Source organism: Monopterus albus, unplaced genomic scaffold (genome assembly GCF_001952655.1).
Source record: "Monopterus albus unplaced genomic scaffold, M_albus_1.0 scaffold14.1, whole genome shotgun sequence".
In the NCBI taxonomy this organism is placed as follows: Eukaryota; Metazoa; Chordata; class Actinopteri; order Synbranchiformes; family Synbranchidae; genus Monopterus; species Monopterus albus.
The window spans coordinates 605,990-625,528 of NW_018127894.1; the positions used below are offsets into that span (position 1 = coordinate 605,990).

Sequence of the window (19,539 nt, forward strand, 5' to 3'; positions counted from 1 at the left end):
TGAAAGCTCAGCGCTGATGAACTGCTTCATTCTCTGATGACTACTGTATGTCATGGCTGCTTGTCCTAAAGAAAATAGAAATTGCAGTGGACCTCTGGGGCTTATGAGAAGTGGCTGAGGTGACCCTTCTCCTGAATGTGGGATTGTGGTCACCAAGCTCGGCCACGCCTCACCGCACAATACTAAATGGCACACCTCTTTCAGACCGCTCATAATATGGGTTTCTGTAGGAGACCACATGCAGTGTTTAATAATATATAAACCAATATTGGAGGAGGGAACAACACCCAGTCCGAGAGCCGTCTCTGCTCGTCTCCAGCTGAAATAACAAGCAGGAAGTAAAGGAGGAAGAGAGGAATGGGGGAGGAGGGAGCAGCGAAAGTGGACCACTTACACTCTCATCAATAGTTAAAGAGAGAAGTCTTCTAGTAAAGCTGAATGTTCATGTACATCTGAGAGCTGTTGATTTAATGGTTCAACAGTTATGTCAGGATGTCTTATCAGCGTAAATCATAAAGTGGCGCTGTAGCCAAAATATCCCGTCTACCAGTCAAGATTGCACAGTTGTAATAAATACTCTAACATGAACAACAATTAGTTTTTGTACAATAAAATAAATTAGTTAATGAGTTGCCTGGGCTGCAACTAATGATTATTTTTGCATTTAATCTGTTCTATATTTTTTCAAATTTACTTTAGTGGTTTAATCTTAAATGTTAAAAACAGGTCCCCAAAGTTCAAGGTGATGGCTTCAAATGCCTTGTTTAGTTTTGTTTGACCAACAGACCAAAACTCAAACAGATTTAAAATAAAAGCAGAACATCACTGGAGTAATAGGAAGAAGCTAGTTTTTGGAAACCTGGTTCAAAAAAATGACCCAAAGATGTAATCAGTTATTATCTTTTTATTACCGTGAACACTGGCGATCATTCACCCTGTGATGGAGTGTGTACATAGTCGGTTTATCCCAGTTCTATACCCCATTCATTCAGCAACTGGAAAGCAGTTCAGCCAGGTGGCTTTTCTCTTTGGGTTGTATGAAGTCAGATTTTATGAACTCATGATAACATACTGTTTAAAATACCGCACAGCATAGAACATTGACTTCCTGCAGAAATAAAGCAAAGATTTGTTGAATTGACTTTTTCAAGATGGCATCTAATTTACATACATTTTTGCTTCTCCTACTTCCACCAGTGTAAATAATATTATGACGAGTTGTTTTTCTGTTGCGTCCTTACACTGGGACAAGTCCAGACGTTCGTCTCCCAGACAGCTCTGTTGTCACTACACTGGAGACTTCTGATTTCTATCCAGGCCCTTCCAGTAGCTTTAAGGACTCTTGTGTATAAAATCATTTCACAGCTCTGTATACAGTTACTAATGATGTAGTTCAAATTTCTGCTCCCACTTTGTTGCCTTTGTTTGGTGGTTTGTTGTCCTTACTCTGACGTAGCCGGTTTGAAGCAGCGGATGTGACATCAAGTTATTACAATCTGAATAAGAGACATACGAGACTCATTTGTTTGTTGTTCTTTCTCATGAGTATTTGTTGTTGGGACTCTTGAAAAGAGATGATGCGTCTCAAGGGTTTGACTGACGTGACCATCTGAAAGGAGCTGTTTTCTTGGTGTCGTCATTGTTCATTTTGGTGCATAAGAATCCACTAAAGTTTGCATTTAGAGGTGAGGATACTTGAATGAATACATTTATTGTCAAAACTGTGCAGACAAATGTTAGCACTGTTTGTGCGCTGATGCTCTCAGCAGGCGGCTGGTGAGCTGCAAGTTGAAGCTCTCCCCCCCCCCAAAACTGTTTGTCATGGCAATTTTCTACCAGACCTCTAGCAAGAGGATTCAGACCAAACAGCCTTAGCAGTATTGATCCCTTTATTGCTTAAGCAGACACTGGATACAGAGAAAATCCAAGTGCAACTCTCCTCTCTAGTGCTCCTATCCTTATGTACTCGTTGCTCCTGTCTGCCTTTCATTCTGTGAAAGCGTGCACTCATCCTACTTCTCAAAACACTCTTCACATGCAGCCACTGTCTACTCTTTGTTTTTGGCGTGATTCATAATTCACTCAGTTCCCTCAAAGGAGAGGAGGCATGATGAAAATAATAACCTCACACACTGTGTAGTCTTTGACCTTCAGTTAGTGTCTCTCACCCTGTGAGAAACCAGCTGCTTGGCTTGAGTCTGCGGAAATAACAAGTCACCTTATTGTTTTACATGAGCACACGCAATTAGCCTACACAGAGTGAGACAGCATGTTAATATAAAGCATCAAATTCCTTCACGTTGTGAAAGTTGTCAGAAAATTTGCTGATCAAAACACTGTGCCAGCTCACAGCAGGACAACCTTTCAAATGCTCTTTAGCTGAAGTTTGTGCATTCTCTGTCTCTGATCACATTGAAGCCGTGAAACTCTTTTTCCACGAGGCCCTGCTCATCAGCTGCAGTGCATGTGATAGTCTTTACAACATTGTGTGTTTGTGTGACCTTCACCCAGACATTATTGACTTCACTGCAGAGTGTAAAGAAGCAGAAACACAAAAAAGTACAGGAAATTGCCAAAGGCATGAGATATTCTTCATGTTTAACACCTGCCAGGACATGAATCCCATCTGTGTGCCTCACCTGTCTGTCATCGGTGGGGGAGGACCGTGGGCTGACATAGGAGACAGTATGAGGAAGTTGCAGTGAACAGGGTTTTAGTAATGGGATTATTTTTGACCAGTGACACTGGTCTACCATTTAAAAATTGAAATGTGTTCATTTTTATGGGCTTTGATGAGCTGAGCTGACCTTTAAAAGAGCTGATTGATAAAGATAATGACACCTTTTGACTTCAGCAGCAGAAGTTGATCTCTGGAGCTGACGTATGAACATAATAAGCACCTTAGCTGAGACACAACACCAGCCTATGGTTTCACTTAAGAAGCTTGTTGAATCAAAAGCTAATAGTTTTATCATCAAGAGTTTTGGTTGTAATTTCTACAGCCTCTTCTTTAATGAAATTGTAAACTATTATTATTTTCTTATTTTAAATTTATAAAAACTGAAGCAAAATTCATACACTGCCATAATTTACAAATCAGAGTCGCTCAACAATTTTAGATATTATTTTTTTCCCAGTGGCCCAGAATTAGCAAAGCATTCTGGTTATATATTCGTGTTATGAAGATACTGTAAACTAAACTACAGGGAAAAGTATTTACTTTGGACTCAACATACAGTAATAATTTAAAATCAGGTGTTTGTGGTTGAGAAAGATTGTGATAGCAGCACTGTCTCTTGTCTATTTAATTGTTATTGTTTATAATCATAGGTTGTAGAGTTAAAACCTTCTCTTCATTTCAGGTTGTGGCATCCTATATTTCAAATGTTCACCTAATCAATCTAGGCTGCACTGATGGTGCAAGCTTTAACAAAACATCTTCTGGTTCTGAAAAGAGACACTACATTTTAAATGATTTTAGAGAGAATCAGGAAAGTGACTGAACTGAATTCGGTGCCTTGTGTTGATGGTCTGTTTCATTTTGTCTTGTCCAATCTTACAGGACATATAGCAGTTAAAAACCGTAATGTTAATTTAAACCAAATGTTATACATGAATAATTCATTATGTGTACTTTGCTTTGCAGCGCATTATGCCCAAGGATGCACCAGTATACAAGACTCCAGTCCTAACTGGAGACAAACAATATCTCATGCAACTTGTTGTTGTTGTCTGTGATTTACTCTCTAATGTCATAATTGTAGTATTTGGCTCCACTCCCCCTGAAGGCATTCAAATCTCAGTGGAGGTGAACGAAATCTAAACTGTTGCACTTGTTTGGGTAGCAGGAAAATCAGGCTTTGTAGTAGGTGCTGTATGCCTTGTTGAATGGACACGGACACGACTGTTTCCCTTAGGGGAGTCTTTTAGTACTGTTGCATGAATTTGTATAAATATTTGATGTTATGGTTGATTTATCAGGTTTATGTTTTAGCTAGTAGACTTCTAACTGAGGGCGCCTGGCTTTAACGCATCTCCTAGTTTGGCTCTGTTAAAATCCATTTTTCTCATACCTTTGTAAATGGCTTCGGACACCTTTTTGTCATTTAAGTCTGGCACGGGCTTCCTCAGAAAGGGAAAAACACACCGGTGTTCTAACCATTTCGTTGGCCTATTCCGAGACTATATTTTGGCACAAGAATGTGGCTAATTAAAGTTTTAATGCTGACATGTGGATATGCTTCCTTGATTGATTAGACAGAAAACTGTTATATCTGAGCAGCAACCTCTGTTTTTGAGGCATTTAAAAATGACTTTTGGGACAGTATTTTGAGGCTGAATACGTATATGGAGCAAAATGCTACTGTAGTTCACAATGAGGGTCAGGAAACCGAGACAGATGGCTGCCCCCACAGCCAAAATCTTCTGTTATGCATAGGTAAAAGGGGGACAGAACCAGAGCCGCTCAACCTACGTTTCACCTTAGTCAGAATGTTGTAACATAGTAAAACTGTTACATGTCCAAAGTTAAGATGCAGAAAATTTAATTAGTTGGAGATGTTTCCCTGTGAAGTGTGAATATGTCGGCCAATTTGCTTTGCCAGGACTGGCAGCACAGCAGGGGGCTTTACTGTTATTTTGTCGGCAGAGAAGCTCGTCCTTCCCCCAGGATGAACCGGGGTTCAGAAAAATCCCACTGCAGAGAACTGTTACCATAACATCTCCTGAAATTATCTCAAATACCTGTAGGTACACCATAAAATGGCCATGTGTTGACCAGCTGTGGCAGCTCCTCAGACTGCTCTCAGCCATCCCTCCCAGGCGCAGTAATGTTTACTGACAGCTGTTTTCTTTATCTGCAGGGTCAGTCAACATGTTGCACTTCCAGTTTTGGAACAGCTGAGTACTTAACAGCTACTCTAACTAGAAATGTCAGAGAACTCAAAAAGGAGCACAATTTCATCCGTGTGTTGGGCAAATTTCTCTGGGTCTAAAACACAAACCAGCAAAGTGACTTTTTCTCTGTTTCAATGCAACAGTAACATGTGGAACTCCTTAAACTGAGTGGTAGTGGTGAACTTACTGGGGCTGTTTTTCCTCCTCCAGGCCACACAGGGCGTCTGCTGCAGTCTCTCTGCTTCACCAGTATGTCCTTCCTGCTGCTCCAAATCATCTATCAGATTACCATCAACAGCCTTCCGACCAGGAACTCCATCGCCTCCAACATCACCTCCGACTTCAACTGTGAGTGTGTTTACAGATAAGGCTCCAGAGGTGGTGACATTTTTTCACTATGTAGCAAAAGAAATCACCTTATACAGTAGGTAAAGAATCCAGGGAGGGAGTTGACTGATTAAGTTTGAGTTAGGTTTTTTTTTTTTTTTTTTTTTAGAAGACAAACATCCATGCTTATAGAAAAAAATAACAGACTAATGAAACCACAGTCAATACTTTTTGTTTTGTAAATGAGTGGTTTCATTGTTGTATGACAGTTGCAGTTCTGTTTGATACTTCATCTTTCTGCCAAATGGATTTTGGAGTAGACTGACTGGATTATGTTCACTGGCAATATTTTCACACTCCTGTAAGTGTTGTAGCCTATACATAAAATGGAGGTGGGTGCACAAAGCGCAGGACGTGTCCTGTTTGTGGTTATGTTTGGCCTACTAAACCACTGTAGTTAAAATAGGTTTGACACAGTGACATAGTCTGACATACTCGTATGGAGGGTATGCTATGTTCAGGTCTGGGTTGGGTTCAGACACATATTGTAGGTGACACTTTAAGCTAGACAGCTGGAACACTCAAATATCTGCTTCGTTTAAGCAAAGTACAAGCTCAACTGCGTCTGGTTCGGGTCCAATTTAGATGCCACACCCTCGGGCACAGGTTGGGCTCAGACAGAAATATGCAGCCCGATCCATGCTCTAGTTTGACTGTGTTTGGATATACGTTTAATTGCTTTCTTGCTAAGTGTTAGATGCGAAAATTAACATCACTTTGACATCTGTCTGTTCAGTATGAAGGTGAATCCTGATTAGCTTAGCTTAGCTTTAATCAAACAAAGATCAGAATCACATTTATTGGCCAAGTATGTTGAACACACAAGGAATTTGACTCTGGTACAGAGGCTGTCAGTGTGCTTTGTAAGGCAGCAAGAAAAATCTGCTTAAATAAGAAAAGATAAAGATACAAAAACAGTTTATAAGTATATACACATTGTGGTCGAAGAAAAGCTATATTACCACAACTATATTCAGTGGTTTTATTTACAAATGATTGCCCTGGGGTGTTTGCTGTATCCTGTTGTACAGACAGATTAACGATTAAAACAATTCAGAGCTGGTGGCGTGACAAGGGACATTGCCGCTACAGTAATACCAAGTATTCCCAGATTCTAGTCTTTTAAAATGAAAGGCTTTGCTGTTGTTTTCTCCTATGTCATTGTAAACTAAATGCTTCAGTGTTTTTGGACTTGTGGTTGTTGAGATAGACTACGCCATTAATCGATTATTTGCACAAATAATCTTATTAGTTGCCGTTCTGTCTTATTTTAAGAGCACCATCTTTTTCCGTACCCGAGCTACGTGCTAAGGGTAGCACCTCAAAAATGTTAATCATGCTTTAGTAAGTTAATACTCTACAAAAAAGAAGGGACAAAACATTGCCAACCAAAGTTTTGAAGACACATTCAGTATGAATATTTTGTACAATAAAATATTTTCCCATTATAGTGATAAAAAATGTGCACAGTATAATCTTTGTTTTACAGTTTAAGGGGGAATCCAATTAGTTCTAAGTGGCTCTGTTTTGTGCAGAACGAATCTCTCACTCTGCAGCAAAACGGTGAGATCTTGACTTACTGAGCCATGTTCCTGGCAGACTGTGTGCACACGTGTGTTGCATCCATCACACAGGCCGTTCTGTGCTTAAACCCTGACCTGAGCTATTGTTGGGCGGTCACAGGATTGTATATCATGAGAAAAGGTGTTGGCTTTTTTCCCCTAGAGCCCCAGAGAAAGTAATGAAGGCATGCTCCAGCTGCAGGAGTAAGTAAAGTATGCGTTCTAATAATGTCTCATTATTTCTACGACTATACTCACTGCATTTTGTCACATTATGAAGATTTACAAATTTGGCACATTCCTCAGTGTAATTAGCTTCCTTGTGCCATATGGACAATGTAGAAAAAAGATTCTTGCAGTCAGTAAAGCAAACACTGTGCTACTGACTCCGTGCTGTAGATGTGTTAATGTTTGGCCTTAGGGTTCGCATACTGTAAACTCTGGATCAAACTGTAAAATTTCAATGTGTCTAGATGAGACGGACCCTGACCTTGTGCTCTAATGGAAGTAACTTACTTTCTGTCGTCGGAGTTCAGCCAACGTTGCTCAGAAGGCAGAACGAACCTTATCGCTCCGGGCTGAAACACGCAGCGCTGTTTAGAGAGGGCAGACTAAATATTCACTCACGGAAATCTTTATTACTGAGGTTTCAAGGGCTGCAGTTTTTGGCAGATCAAACCATAATGTGATGAAATCATAAAGTGTAACCATCTACTGTATCCCCTACAGTATGGTTTATCCATCTGTCTATTGATTTATTTTAATAATAGCTACTTTAATTAACTGCATTGTAAAATGTGAAACACATTAATATGCTTTGTGAATCTTTGCAACATAATTTACACTTTGATACCAGTGAGGTAACCGGTTGATTTATCGGTTGGTTAAAAGATTTTAATAGATAGATAGATCAGAAAATATAGAAGAGTCCAGTGGATGAATGTTAAAATGAAAACCACCAGACAGGCACACATGTAGAATTCCACAAGGAATATTTTTAAATCATATGCAAGTCTGTGTAAGGACTGTGGTTATCTATAAGTTTTTAGTTTCAGATTATACATCATCCAGTTCCACTGGCACATGAATGAGTCATTATCTGCAGCATTTAGCAGCAGAGACCCTGTAAGTCAACCTGTATACGATGTTGCCAAATATTTTATATATGAATACAGAGAGAAACACACTCTGACTTGTATCCATATTGTTGAGATGTCAAGTCAATGCCATCGAATTCCTGTTTTCGCTGTTGGACTATGGATGCAACAGGAAGTCCGCCTTCATTCTTGTGAAAACGCCTCATCTCAGGTTTCTATATCTGGTGTTTAGTCCCCTTGACACCCTTTTCCTTTTGGCAGCCATGTATAAACAAGGAGTCCTCCTTTTGCAGTGTGGCGTTTATTCTCCCCCCAGGATAACTCCACATAATTTCCTTTATTCACTGTAGCCAAATACACCATTAGAGCAGTAAACTGAGTTTAAAATGAATGAGAAAACCTTTCCAAAAAGCTAACACCTCCAGCTGTTAGAGCAGGTCAGTGACTGGTCAGCAGATGAACCAGCTTCCTCTGAGTCATTTGCCATTCCTCTGTGGTGACTCAACATGTGGGAAACTGCATTTATAAACACTTGTAAAAGTTTGTATTTATGATCAAAGAGCACCAGATGAGTGGAGCTTAATGTCAACTACGCTGTCAGAGTGACCACACTGACTTTCAGATACTGCCCTGTGATTGTCTGAACTTTTTGGCTTTGTTGTGACCCCCACCTGTCTGGCCACTACATTAAACCATAAAAAAAAGAATTTGAACAGCCTACTGGATGGCTGTCTTGCGCCCATCTCCTCAGATATAGTTTTCAGTAATTCCTCTACATGGCATTGATGACTTTTACCGCCCTCCAGATCCACAGTTATCCAACATTTACTGACTTCTCCCTCAGCTTACAGATTGTCCGATAATAGTTATGATGTGCTGAAATGTTGACGCCGCATATTACCAACCTCTGCGGAAAAGGGCAACTTTCATTAGGCCCCAGAGATAGAAAAAAAAGTGCAAAGTGCTGCACTGAGAGGTTAACAGCCCAGCAAGTACAACGGGTATTTTATGATGGTCGCTTAACCTTTCAGGACAGGTATTTTTGGTACCCAGCTGGGGTGAAAAATGGTCTCGTCTTGACAAGAAGAAAGCCTCACACTCTCTTTAAAAAGCCTCTATGCTGAGTTTAACCTGTATTACACAGTACTCCTCATCTTATCCTATGGATCACACTAATCTCACTCTACCGCTGGCATTCCTCAGGTGTGATGTCACAGGGTGGGCTTCCTCTTACACCTTTAGGCTCAGCTCAGATTTATTATAAGCCAGAAAGTTTTTTTTTTCTAGGAGAGTTTAGAACAAGAAACGCTAGTTTTTTCTTCAATGTCTCCTTTTCAGACGGAGTCACTGGCTCCATGCTAATACAGTAGTTTAAATTGTTTGTTATGCATGTGTTCACAACAGTATCTTCGTCATATCATACAACAAATCCTAGCTATGCTCAATATACAGTGAAGGTTAAGATTACATATTTTTGCTGCTGTTTGAACAGAAGTATGTATAAGGAACGTTTAGCTCAGGAGCTGATAGCAGGCAGAGCACATATGATGTTGGGATGAATTAGCTTCAGGTAGTTCACCTATCTTCTCTCTATATTGTGGGTTTTCCATTGAATAATAAAAATGTTTTTAGGCATATTTTTGAATAATGTTGATTGTTTGTTTCTTTATTATGGTGAAGTTTTATAGAAACCTTGAATAAGTGTTTTGTGGATTTTCCAAGGTACATTTGAAACCATTGGTGCACAGTATGTCATGTGACTGGTTACTGACCACTGGCTGTTCAGTCATCAGAATCATCTGTTAGAGATTATTATGTAAATGGTGAATTTGAAATGCAAAACACATTTGTAGTTTTTTTTCTGCTTTAAATTCTATTATTAAAGCTACAGTAGCCTATGAAACTTTTTCAAATATATTTTTTAAATCTGCTCCAAAACTTGTCTTAATGTGATGAGGTGCTGTCGCAGCCTCCTGTGACCCAGACTCCTTGAACAGCACTGGCAGCAGTGCAGAGATATTAGCCTCTAAAAGGTTCTGAGTCATTTTAAATGATTTCTGCTTGCTCAGTAAGTTTTGGTGCATTCCCATTTATTGTAATTTCATAATGACAAATATCTGAAGAGCGTGGCGGAGCGTAGCGCGTAGTGGAGCAGGGAGGAGGAGCGTTGGGTTGAGCAGGGTGGGTCGGTTTGGCGTTTCATGTTGGTGCCACCTTAAGTTACATACTGTGGGTTTAAGTTTAATCAACAGATAATCCACATAACAGTGCACAACAACCTCCCAACACATCCAAAGAAAAAAAACTCTCCAGTCCAGAATATATGCGCCTCTTCACTGATCAGTCACCATACCTTATTCTACTGTATGTCACCAAATTTCTAAAATTTGCAGGAGGTTCTACACAGATGAGAGCCAAACCATCAATAGTAAAGTCTTTAGATCTGTTGAAAAATCTAAAAAAGGTGACCAGATATTCAGAAACAGCCCATCATCTTGTTAGGTATTTTTAGTCAGATAGATATTGGATAGATACTTTATGTATTAGAAATGTTTAGTGGAGATAGGATGTCTAGTTAGACTGTTAAATGCTTAGGCATGCTTATGAGTTTCTACAGGGTACATCTGGTCAAGGATAACTAGAGAGAAGAGTTGATGACTGTCAGCAGACAGGGTGTTTAATATTATTATTATGACGTGTATAACTGTAGCCTTAGCCATAATATGTTCTTATGTTTAAGTCACGACATGTTACTAGAGTCTCGGTTGACGTTTCTGTGTAGTATGGGGCTAGCCCAACCGAGGTGATATAATGTATAGGCCTGGTGGGTTCAGGGTCTTTCATCTTACATCTGCCTGCGAGCAGTTTGGAGGTGCAAGATACCTGAGCGTGTAATGTTAATTTTACCTGTGATCCTTTGAATAAATCAGCACTGTTTTGAAGTTACTTGGACTGTCTCGTCTCTCAGAGTTAGCAATGGTAAGAAGAACCACAGTCCTTCAGTCTCCTTTCAAAAACCTGTAGTTATGTGTGCAAAGTTATAAAAGAGAATATGTAGACATCCCTGGTGTGCCCTGGAATTCTGTATTTTTGTGAGAATTAAGATCCATAATTGTAGAAAAAAATTATGTGAAGGCTTAAACAGAGACAGTTTTTAGAATATACAGTACTGTTATTGAGTTCCACTTGTAAAATCGTTATTATAGTGTCATATCACATTTTTCACTGCAGTGATGTTTCTGGCCTTTAGCCTTCACAGGGGTGGTGTCCAGCAACACTGTTTGGTGCCACCGTCTGCTGTCTATCACTGAGTAAATAATGGGAGTACATGTGTGGAGTTCTTCTGTTTTTTGAGGAGGCCTGTGGACAGAGTGTTGGATGTTTGTTGAATTTCCCAGCTACTTCTGTTGTCACACACCCCCTGACCACCACTCAGTGTATTTTTCTACATCTTCCTCAACCAAAATTCATTTTATTTGTGATGAGAAGGAGAAATTCAAAAGATAGGTTTGGCTGTTGCACTTTAGCTTCAGCCAGGCATAAAGGATTTAGGCACTTCTGTGCTGTTCTTGTATCAGTTTTTGTTACTGATGAGTAACAAGTAAACACTGGTATTTGAAATTAAAGTAAACACTGGGATTTGTGCTGACAGCCCATTACTCTTTTATTCACCTGTCTGTTTCTTGTTTCTGACAACGTGCCTAATCGTGTGAGTCATTCCTTTACTGGATATTTGATGCCTGTCATTTAGCAGAAAAGCATTTTAACTCTGACAGTAGTTTCCACTTTGCACTTTATCTATTTCCCTCAAATTTTTACAACTGAAGCTTTTCAATCCAAAGTGTCAACACACTGGTAAAAGTTTGTTGGTACTTTTTAATGCTTAATGGTGTAGCTCACAGGCTCTAAAGGTATTTTTATAGTCTGGACTTTGAATAATTCAGAAATATTGAACCATCATCTGAAAGTAATGGTCGTGTTTTCTTTCTCTAAAAATGATATTGGTGACGACAAGTGCTGCTTAACAACCTCCTGAATGTAGCTGTGGTTTGCACTCAGGTGATACAACAGATGGTCAGTCTGAATAATTGCTTGGTTCGCTGTCTGTGTTGATTTACACTCGTCTAATTCCAGCGCTGTCACCGGAGTGTGTTTAACACCTTCACTCTGCTCTCTGTGCTCCATAAATCAGGAACCACAGCACCTAATTAGGCGCCTAATACATCGACAAAACAGCCAAATAGATCAATATGCCATGCTGTCGAGATCCTCAAGTCACAATCCGATGTCTTGTTTTCTCTGGCAGTAGAACAAAGGCCAATTAGGCATCATCGGTTCTACTCAGTGTGTCAGTTGAATACCTGGAAATCTCTCTCTGAGCACTGGAGTAGTGTTCAGGAACATCAAACTGTGGAAACACGTCTCACGTGGACTGGCTTTATTTTTTTGTTCCAACAGCGAGCGCAGAGAGAGTCATTATTTTCCTTCAGCTGAAAGTGAAATAATAAATGTTAAAGTCTATTTATTTCTTTGCCAACAACATCCATATTCACACAATAAATTTGTTTTTGTCTAGGTTCCACGTGGGAGAAATCCATTAGGCAAATTGGCTTTGAGAGGTAAGATGAATTTAACACTTTCATATTAAATGCATTTAGTATACTGTAATATTCTGACAGTATATTTACCTGATATGACTTAGAACCGTTATAGCAAGCCTGATGAGAGCTAGGCTATAAATCTCTTTAAGTATCTGTTTCTAAATCACATTTCTCCTGATGACCATACAGTATAAAATATGCAAATGTGAGCTTCCCAGTTCTGCAGTTCAGATGCTTTTTCAGGAAGTGACTCAGCTCAGTGGCTGTTGGATGCTGAAAATAAGGCTGAGCAATATGATCGGCCTTACACAACAGAATAGGATGCTACTTTTTGAATGAGGTATCTCTTCATTTAAAATCAACAACCCAAAAGAAGAGATTATTTTTTATTCCCCGTGATGAAGATCATACATGTGGTTCTTATCTTTACTCTTTGTTTTAAATATAGCAACTCCACAATAACATTAAACACCACTTTTTGCGTTTAGGCACGCTGGCTCGTCATCGGACAAGGTTTTAAATGCCCCCAACCTGTCCCTGTGTGGATTCTTGATGAACGCTAAACCCATTTACGCCTGACAATCAGTTGACAGGCTTATTTTTCAAAGCTTTTGCCACTCTGTCTGTCTCCTCACACCCCGGTGATCGTATTAGATGTGGTTTCCTAAGTACGGGAATGTCCAAAGTCAGCCACGTCCTTTTTCCAGTACTCAACAGCCCTCAGTGGATAGTATACTGTAAGTGGCGGAAGTAGAGCCATAAACATTTTATCCTGCCAGCATTTACCTGTTTGTGTTGAGGAGCATATACAGTATATACAATATTTACAGGTGCATTTGCTGCACAAGCAGATGCTTTCTCCTGCTTACTGCCCTTGTGGAGGAAATGTAGAGCTCAAGCCAGATGTAATGGGGTTTAACGAGAAGTCGCAGCTGATGTCATCGCACAGAGATCCTTCAGTTTCCTCCATCTTGACCTTTTCAAATCCTTTTTAAAGACCAAATATTTATATGATGTAGGATGTATTTTGTGCAATCATTATTTGACATGTTTAACAAGTAAATGCTGTGGCAGCCCAAGGTAGTGAAGACTGCTCTTAGCACTGCTAATGTTATTGTAATTCTCTCACATGATAAGCACAGGAAAAAGTAAAGTTGTTGGCTCGGACTGTTTCCATCGCTTTCATCTACGTGAGGATGCACAAAGCTTCAGATGGCCTTGATTAGATGCCGACTATTTGTCCAAGTGTGCATTTTCCATCATGTTGATTGTTTTCAACTTATTAACTTTTATGAGCTTTATATCCATCCAGGGGCACAGTGAGATTGGTCTCCTTTGAAACAGCAAGTTGTTTTATAACAGTTTTTCTCTGCAGCCTGTGGCACAGAATCACCAGTGTGTTTTTTTTTGTTTAGTGTAATGCAGTTGAAATGCAAAGACAACACTTGGTGGCTGAACACAGGATGCAACGCGGTTGCTGTAAAACCGATATAGAAATTGTTTGCCATGATAAAAGTAGTTTTTCAAGGGCAGTTTTTAATTGGCTTTAATTGTACAGTACAGGCAATCATGACATGACACCTCCATAAAATGTGTTATCAGACAGCCAAAATACATCACTGTGGCTCATTTGAAGCCTGATGTTACTGTAGCCCTCGTGACCACTGATTAGCTTCCTCTGTGAACAAACCTCTTGGGTTTTGGTTAGAGGTGAGTAGATAGAAAAGCTTTGGTTTCCTACAGAGATTTAACTACCACACTCTGAACGATGTCACATTTTAATCAAAAACACACACTGTATATACCAGAAATGGGATCAGTGCTGTTTATTTTAGATTGCTACAACATAGTCATAGTGTTTTGTGTTTACTGCACGAAGCTGTGATCAGTAGGAATAATAATAACTTAATTTACATATTCAGTCTGAAAAAGCGTAGTATTAGTCCTATTAAATTTATTTCATGCAGTTGCATAAAAAATGATGGATAATTGTTCATGCTTCCTTATTTTGAACAAATAATGCTATTTTTAAGGGAGTAAAAATGGTTTTACAGTTCAGTGAAAAAACAAAACAGAACAGCCTTTGTTGCTTAAATGGAATTTCACTCACTTGTTAACAGCAAGACTGTTAAAAGCAGCCTGATTTCATCACAGTGGGTGGCACTCCATATAAAAGCTGAAGTGTTGAACACAACACATATTATAAGAACAGCTGGATAATGAATAAAGCCAGATTCCCATGCATTTGTGTGAACAGGTGGTGATGTAATTGCTGCAGTAATATTTGTTCTCATGGGGTTGAGTGTGGTTCCAGTCTGCATGAACACAGACACTCAGCAGAAACCTTTATGGAAGATTGTTGAACCAATCTTGGAGCAGAGGAAGGTGACAAATATTCAGCGCCAGACTCAGGCACACAGGGCAGTACTGGTTATTTCTGGGCCATGTCCAGATGCCAACCGCAAGTTCTATATTGTTTTATATTAGGATGATCGTCCATGAACAGTTAAGTTTGTGCTCTGTCCTATTTCCCATCATTGAGCCCTAGCCTGCGAGACTGGGATCCATCTGTACTTTGAGGAAACACACATCTGATTTATGTCAGTGCGTATCCTCCGTTTCCTGTTTGTCCCCAGCGTGATCGGGGCAGATGCGGGGAACGGCATCCGAGTGTTCATCCCTGACATCGGCATGTTCATGGTCGGCTTGGTCATCTGGCTGCTGTGTCGCAGCCTGGTCCAGAAGAGGCCGCCTGAGGACATGGCCCAGTACAACGCTGACTTTGAAGCAGAGGAACAAGTGGGTTTCATGTGTGGTGACATGCAGTGTCCAGAAAACAGTGTCTGACTTTTACTTTTCTAATTTGTCCTGCTCTATACACATCTTTTCATGACATTTATTGGTGATATAGAACAGTAAGCTGTGTTGTTTTTGTCTAGCCAGCAACCCAAATAGAGATATTGTACTAACAAAAACATACGGAGAAAATCAGCCAATTCTCATATTTTAAAAAGAAGTAGTGTAGTATTTTTCCTTAATGAGTTACTTATTAATCTGGTAGAAATGTCATAATTACACCACCGCAGACCTTTATTTCCATAAAACTAAACCGAGGAATAAAAATATCTTGAGCATTTTTCACAGAAACTGAGTTTAGATTTCTGGACTGGGAAAAGGAGATTCTTTTTAAGACTAGAAGCTTGACAACATTTCCAGGCATCAGTTAAGGTTTCTGACACAGTGATAATAGAAAAATGAGAAGAAATGTCCGCACACTGAATTATGCAAGCTCATAAAACAGATTTATTGCATCTTGCTGCAAGACGATGGTCTGACGAGACTCACCTGTCCTGCGCCTGTAGCCTAGTTAGGGTGGATGTGCACACTTTTCACTCTTATTACAGCAGCAATAGATAACATTTAGCAGCACACTCTCATACTTGATGTATGCAAACAAAAGGCACTACCTTATTATGTCGAAGATAATTGATTAGATTTAGTTATTATTACGATCCATTTTTCATCTCCAAAATGGTAAATAAAGCAGCCAGCAGAGTGGAACGTTGATGACTTGGAATATAACCACCGTCCTCTGGCAAGTCCTCCCATCGTTGTTAATTAAATCCACATTGACTTTCACTTTGTCTGTGCTGCTCACGCTGGCACAGATGGCATCGCTCCCCATTACTGAGAAACACCAGAGATTCGTCTATAGAGCCTGTGTCGTGTTCAGGCTTTTATTTCTGTCAGGGAGCCATCTGAACTGAAATTGTTGCTTGATTCAGATGAGGATTTTTACCACCTGCCACTTTTTTATCTAGCACCTTATGTGTCCTATATAAATGACAGTTAAAGTCCCTCTTGTTACTGCGTTATTTTATTTTATTGAGACGGATGGAGAAGAGGGACATGCAGATGGTTTAACAAAGCGGCCAAGGAAGAACTGACTGAGCCAACATGTGGCTCCAGAGGAAAACATCTGCCAAGGGGTGTTAATAATCAGCCTCACATGCCGGGCTACATACAGAGTCAATGCAGAGATATTCACTCAGAGAACAGACATGTTGTACCATGTATAACAGATGAGTATCCACAGGCATTGTTATGTTAGTTGTACCTGTAGGAAACGGCTTTCAGCACCATGGAGAGCTCTGACCTCCAAACTGCATCGGTCATCACTCAGTCCTGAAATTGTCACTTACGATCCAAAGGAAGAAGAGGAGAAGCTGAGCCTAGACGACAACATCCTGCTAGAGGAGGACTTGGAAGCGGGGTACGAGGCTGAGGAGGATGAGGAGGATGAGGGGCTGGATGAGGAGGAGGAAGAAGAGGAGGAGGAGGAGGAGGAGGAGGAGGAGGAAGTGAAAGTGAGCACCAAGATGAGAATCCTGCTGCTTGTGGCCCAAGTTGCATCCAAAGTGAAGGAGATAATCGGGAACTTGATCACCACTGCGGGGAAGGTGGTGGTCACTGTCTTGTTGGGCATGACAGGTGAGTGACTCTGCTTGCTGCACTGTGAAATTCTTTTTCTATATTTATGTTTTCTACCTTATTAAGATCATTTATTGAATCATTTTCTACTTTTTAGGCAGCCATGTTGCTGGTGTTTTCTTAATTTACTTGTGTTTTGTCTGTTTGTATGTGTTATCTTAATGCAGAGGTATGATGGAAAACAAACAAAAAAAGAGATTTGAGATGGACCAGGGTCACAGCGGAGGTCCTCTGCTGTCAGATTACTTAACACTGTTTCCACTGTGTTTTCACGTTGTTTAAAATTTTGCTTTTCTTGCCTGGAGAGTGAGCGGCACCGAAACTGTGTCCACTGTAACATCAAACACAACGGTGAAATCAGATATGCAAAGATAAACCCACCCCCTGTGCAGAGCTATGCTGATAGTGTAAGATGAAAAGAACTGTGCTCTAGCTTCCTCCGACTACGTTTGAATAAAATGACTTAACATGATCCTACCACCCTGAAACGCCCAGCTGAAGCCTCTAGTCTACAACAGCAGGTTGCTCTCCTTCCCATTCAGGATCAGACTCGAGTTCTGTTGTGCTTCCACCTGCAGCCATTACACAAAGGAAAGATTGACTGTTGGAGGGAGAACTTTTTCATTACATTATTCATTAGGTGCTCATGAATAATGCAAACTTTATGTTAATGACTTCCAAACCGCCTGCTAGAGGACAATGGGGAATCTGGGTTTAGAGAAACAACTTTGGGTGAATAAATAATTTAAAATACACTCAATAAAAAAGACAAAACAAAACATAATGCCACCTCCCTAAGTTATGTGCAAAGGGCTCCCAGTGTCACTGTAGAAATGTCTGAAAAAATAAACGTAGTTTTGTGTGGCACAAAGGTTTTTTTTATCTCTATCATGTCTTGCCACCTCTCAGATTTACCAGTGACCGTCTGTGGACTCCAGAACCCGAGGTTACTGACCATTACTTTAGGGTGTGCCTTTAAAAAACAATTGTAAGTTTGCAGTGATCCAAAGTATATTTGAATTGTTGTTGTTGTGGTAAAAGATGCTAAACTACCTGGATAGATAACTGGGTCCAACAACACTTGCAAATACATTTTAACCATTGTGTGAATTTGCTTCTTAAACTACATATGTGGTGGTGATGTGTGTGTGTGTGTGTGTGTGACAGGGTTTAAAAAATAAATATCCTCCTGGTCTGATTATATTAAACCACAGTTTCTTGTCTTTGCAGGCATGATGCTGCCTTCGTTGACCTCGGCTGTTTACTTCTTTACCTTCCTGTTTCTGTGCACCTGGTGGTCCCTCTGCCGGACCTTCGACACACTCATCTTCAGCTGCATGTGCGTCCTGATGGCCATCTTCAGTGCCGGGCACCTCATCGTACTCTACTTTTACCAGTTCCAGTTCTTCCAGGAGTCCATCCCATCAGAGGACAGCTACATCAGGTCAGACACATGTTCACCGTTCGGCTAAAGTGCTCAGCTTGAAAACCAGACAGAATTTAATCACTGACAGTGTCAGAATCATTAAATGTTTTATGTAAGTTGTTAGGTTTCTACAGGTTTTTTTAAGAGTAGGTGCAAGAATGAAATCTTGGAAGTCTTATTTTTCACCAGTCTATGTTAAAAAGTGTTTTACTTTGCAGTATCTGTTGTAATTAGGATACTGCGTTGACTGCTGCTCTTCCCACAGACAGTCAACCCTTAGCAACAAAATACAAACCATCTCCTAAACAACAGTGAGCTAACGTTGAACAGCACCAGATCTCATGTCTCTCTGATGGATTTTGAAAATGGTATTTCTCTAGTTAAACAGCACAAGCCCGTACTAATGCTGTCTGGCTCTTTAATAATGTGAAAATACACGGCGTGATGACAGACCTCAGCAGCCAGAGCTCCACTGACTCCACAATATTTATTGCGCCCGAGGCAAGTGTTGTTTAAATGGTAATAAATATTTATAATTTTTATAAACCAGAAGGCAAAGGAAAAGGCAAACCCAGCTGGAGGGGAGATATATCAAACTCCTACTCACAGCACATCAATATCAGAGGCAGAGCTTTTAGGCTCTTCACTGCAACCAGTTTTGTTTTATTATGCATGAGAGAAGAGACAATCAGCTGTCTGTGGCTACAGTGGTGAAATGCTGTGGTTGGACTAAAGCCATAGTGTTGCACATTTTGCCAACATATGTCAGTCACAGTTGTAATGAATGCAGGCTCAGTAACAGAGACTGCCTCAGGTCACTAAACGCACTGTGTTTGACTGACAACCTGCAGAGCAAAGAGCGCTGTTTGTTTACTTCTTACAAAAATGAACGAGTCAAACCACCCGCTGTCGATGTTTGACAAAAAGCGATTTTCTGCCACACCAGGAACAATAGAACATTTAACCAGGGGCCCGTTTCAAGAAGGAGGTATTGTTGAAACACTGAGTTTGTTAACCCTGAAATGAGGAAAACTCGGAGTTTTCGGTTTCAGAAACGGAGGTAACTTAAACCCGTGAAA

General features: G+C 40.2%; 1 protein-coding gene across 11 annotated transcripts in view; it reads left to right on the forward strand.

Moving 5' to 3' along the window:
- The window catches only part of piezo2b (piezo-type mechanosensitive ion channel component 2b), an 85,238-nt gene that overhangs the window by 7,679 nt on the left and 58,020 nt on the right, over nucleotides 1–19,539 (forward strand). For all 11 annotated transcript variants that reach the window (XM_020591261.1, XM_020591262.1, XM_020591270.1 and 8 more), the window contains exons 3-7: nucleotides 5,107–5,244; nucleotides 12,519–12,561; nucleotides 15,180–15,342; nucleotides 16,755–17,034; nucleotides 18,265–18,478. In XM_020591261.1, coding sequence (XP_020446917.1) covers nucleotides 5,107–5,244; nucleotides 12,519–12,561; nucleotides 15,180–15,342; nucleotides 16,755–17,034; nucleotides 18,265–18,478 — 838 coding nt within the window. The remainder of the gene's footprint in view (nucleotides 1–5,106; nucleotides 5,245–12,518; nucleotides 12,562–15,179; nucleotides 15,343–16,754; nucleotides 17,035–18,264; nucleotides 18,479–19,539) is intronic.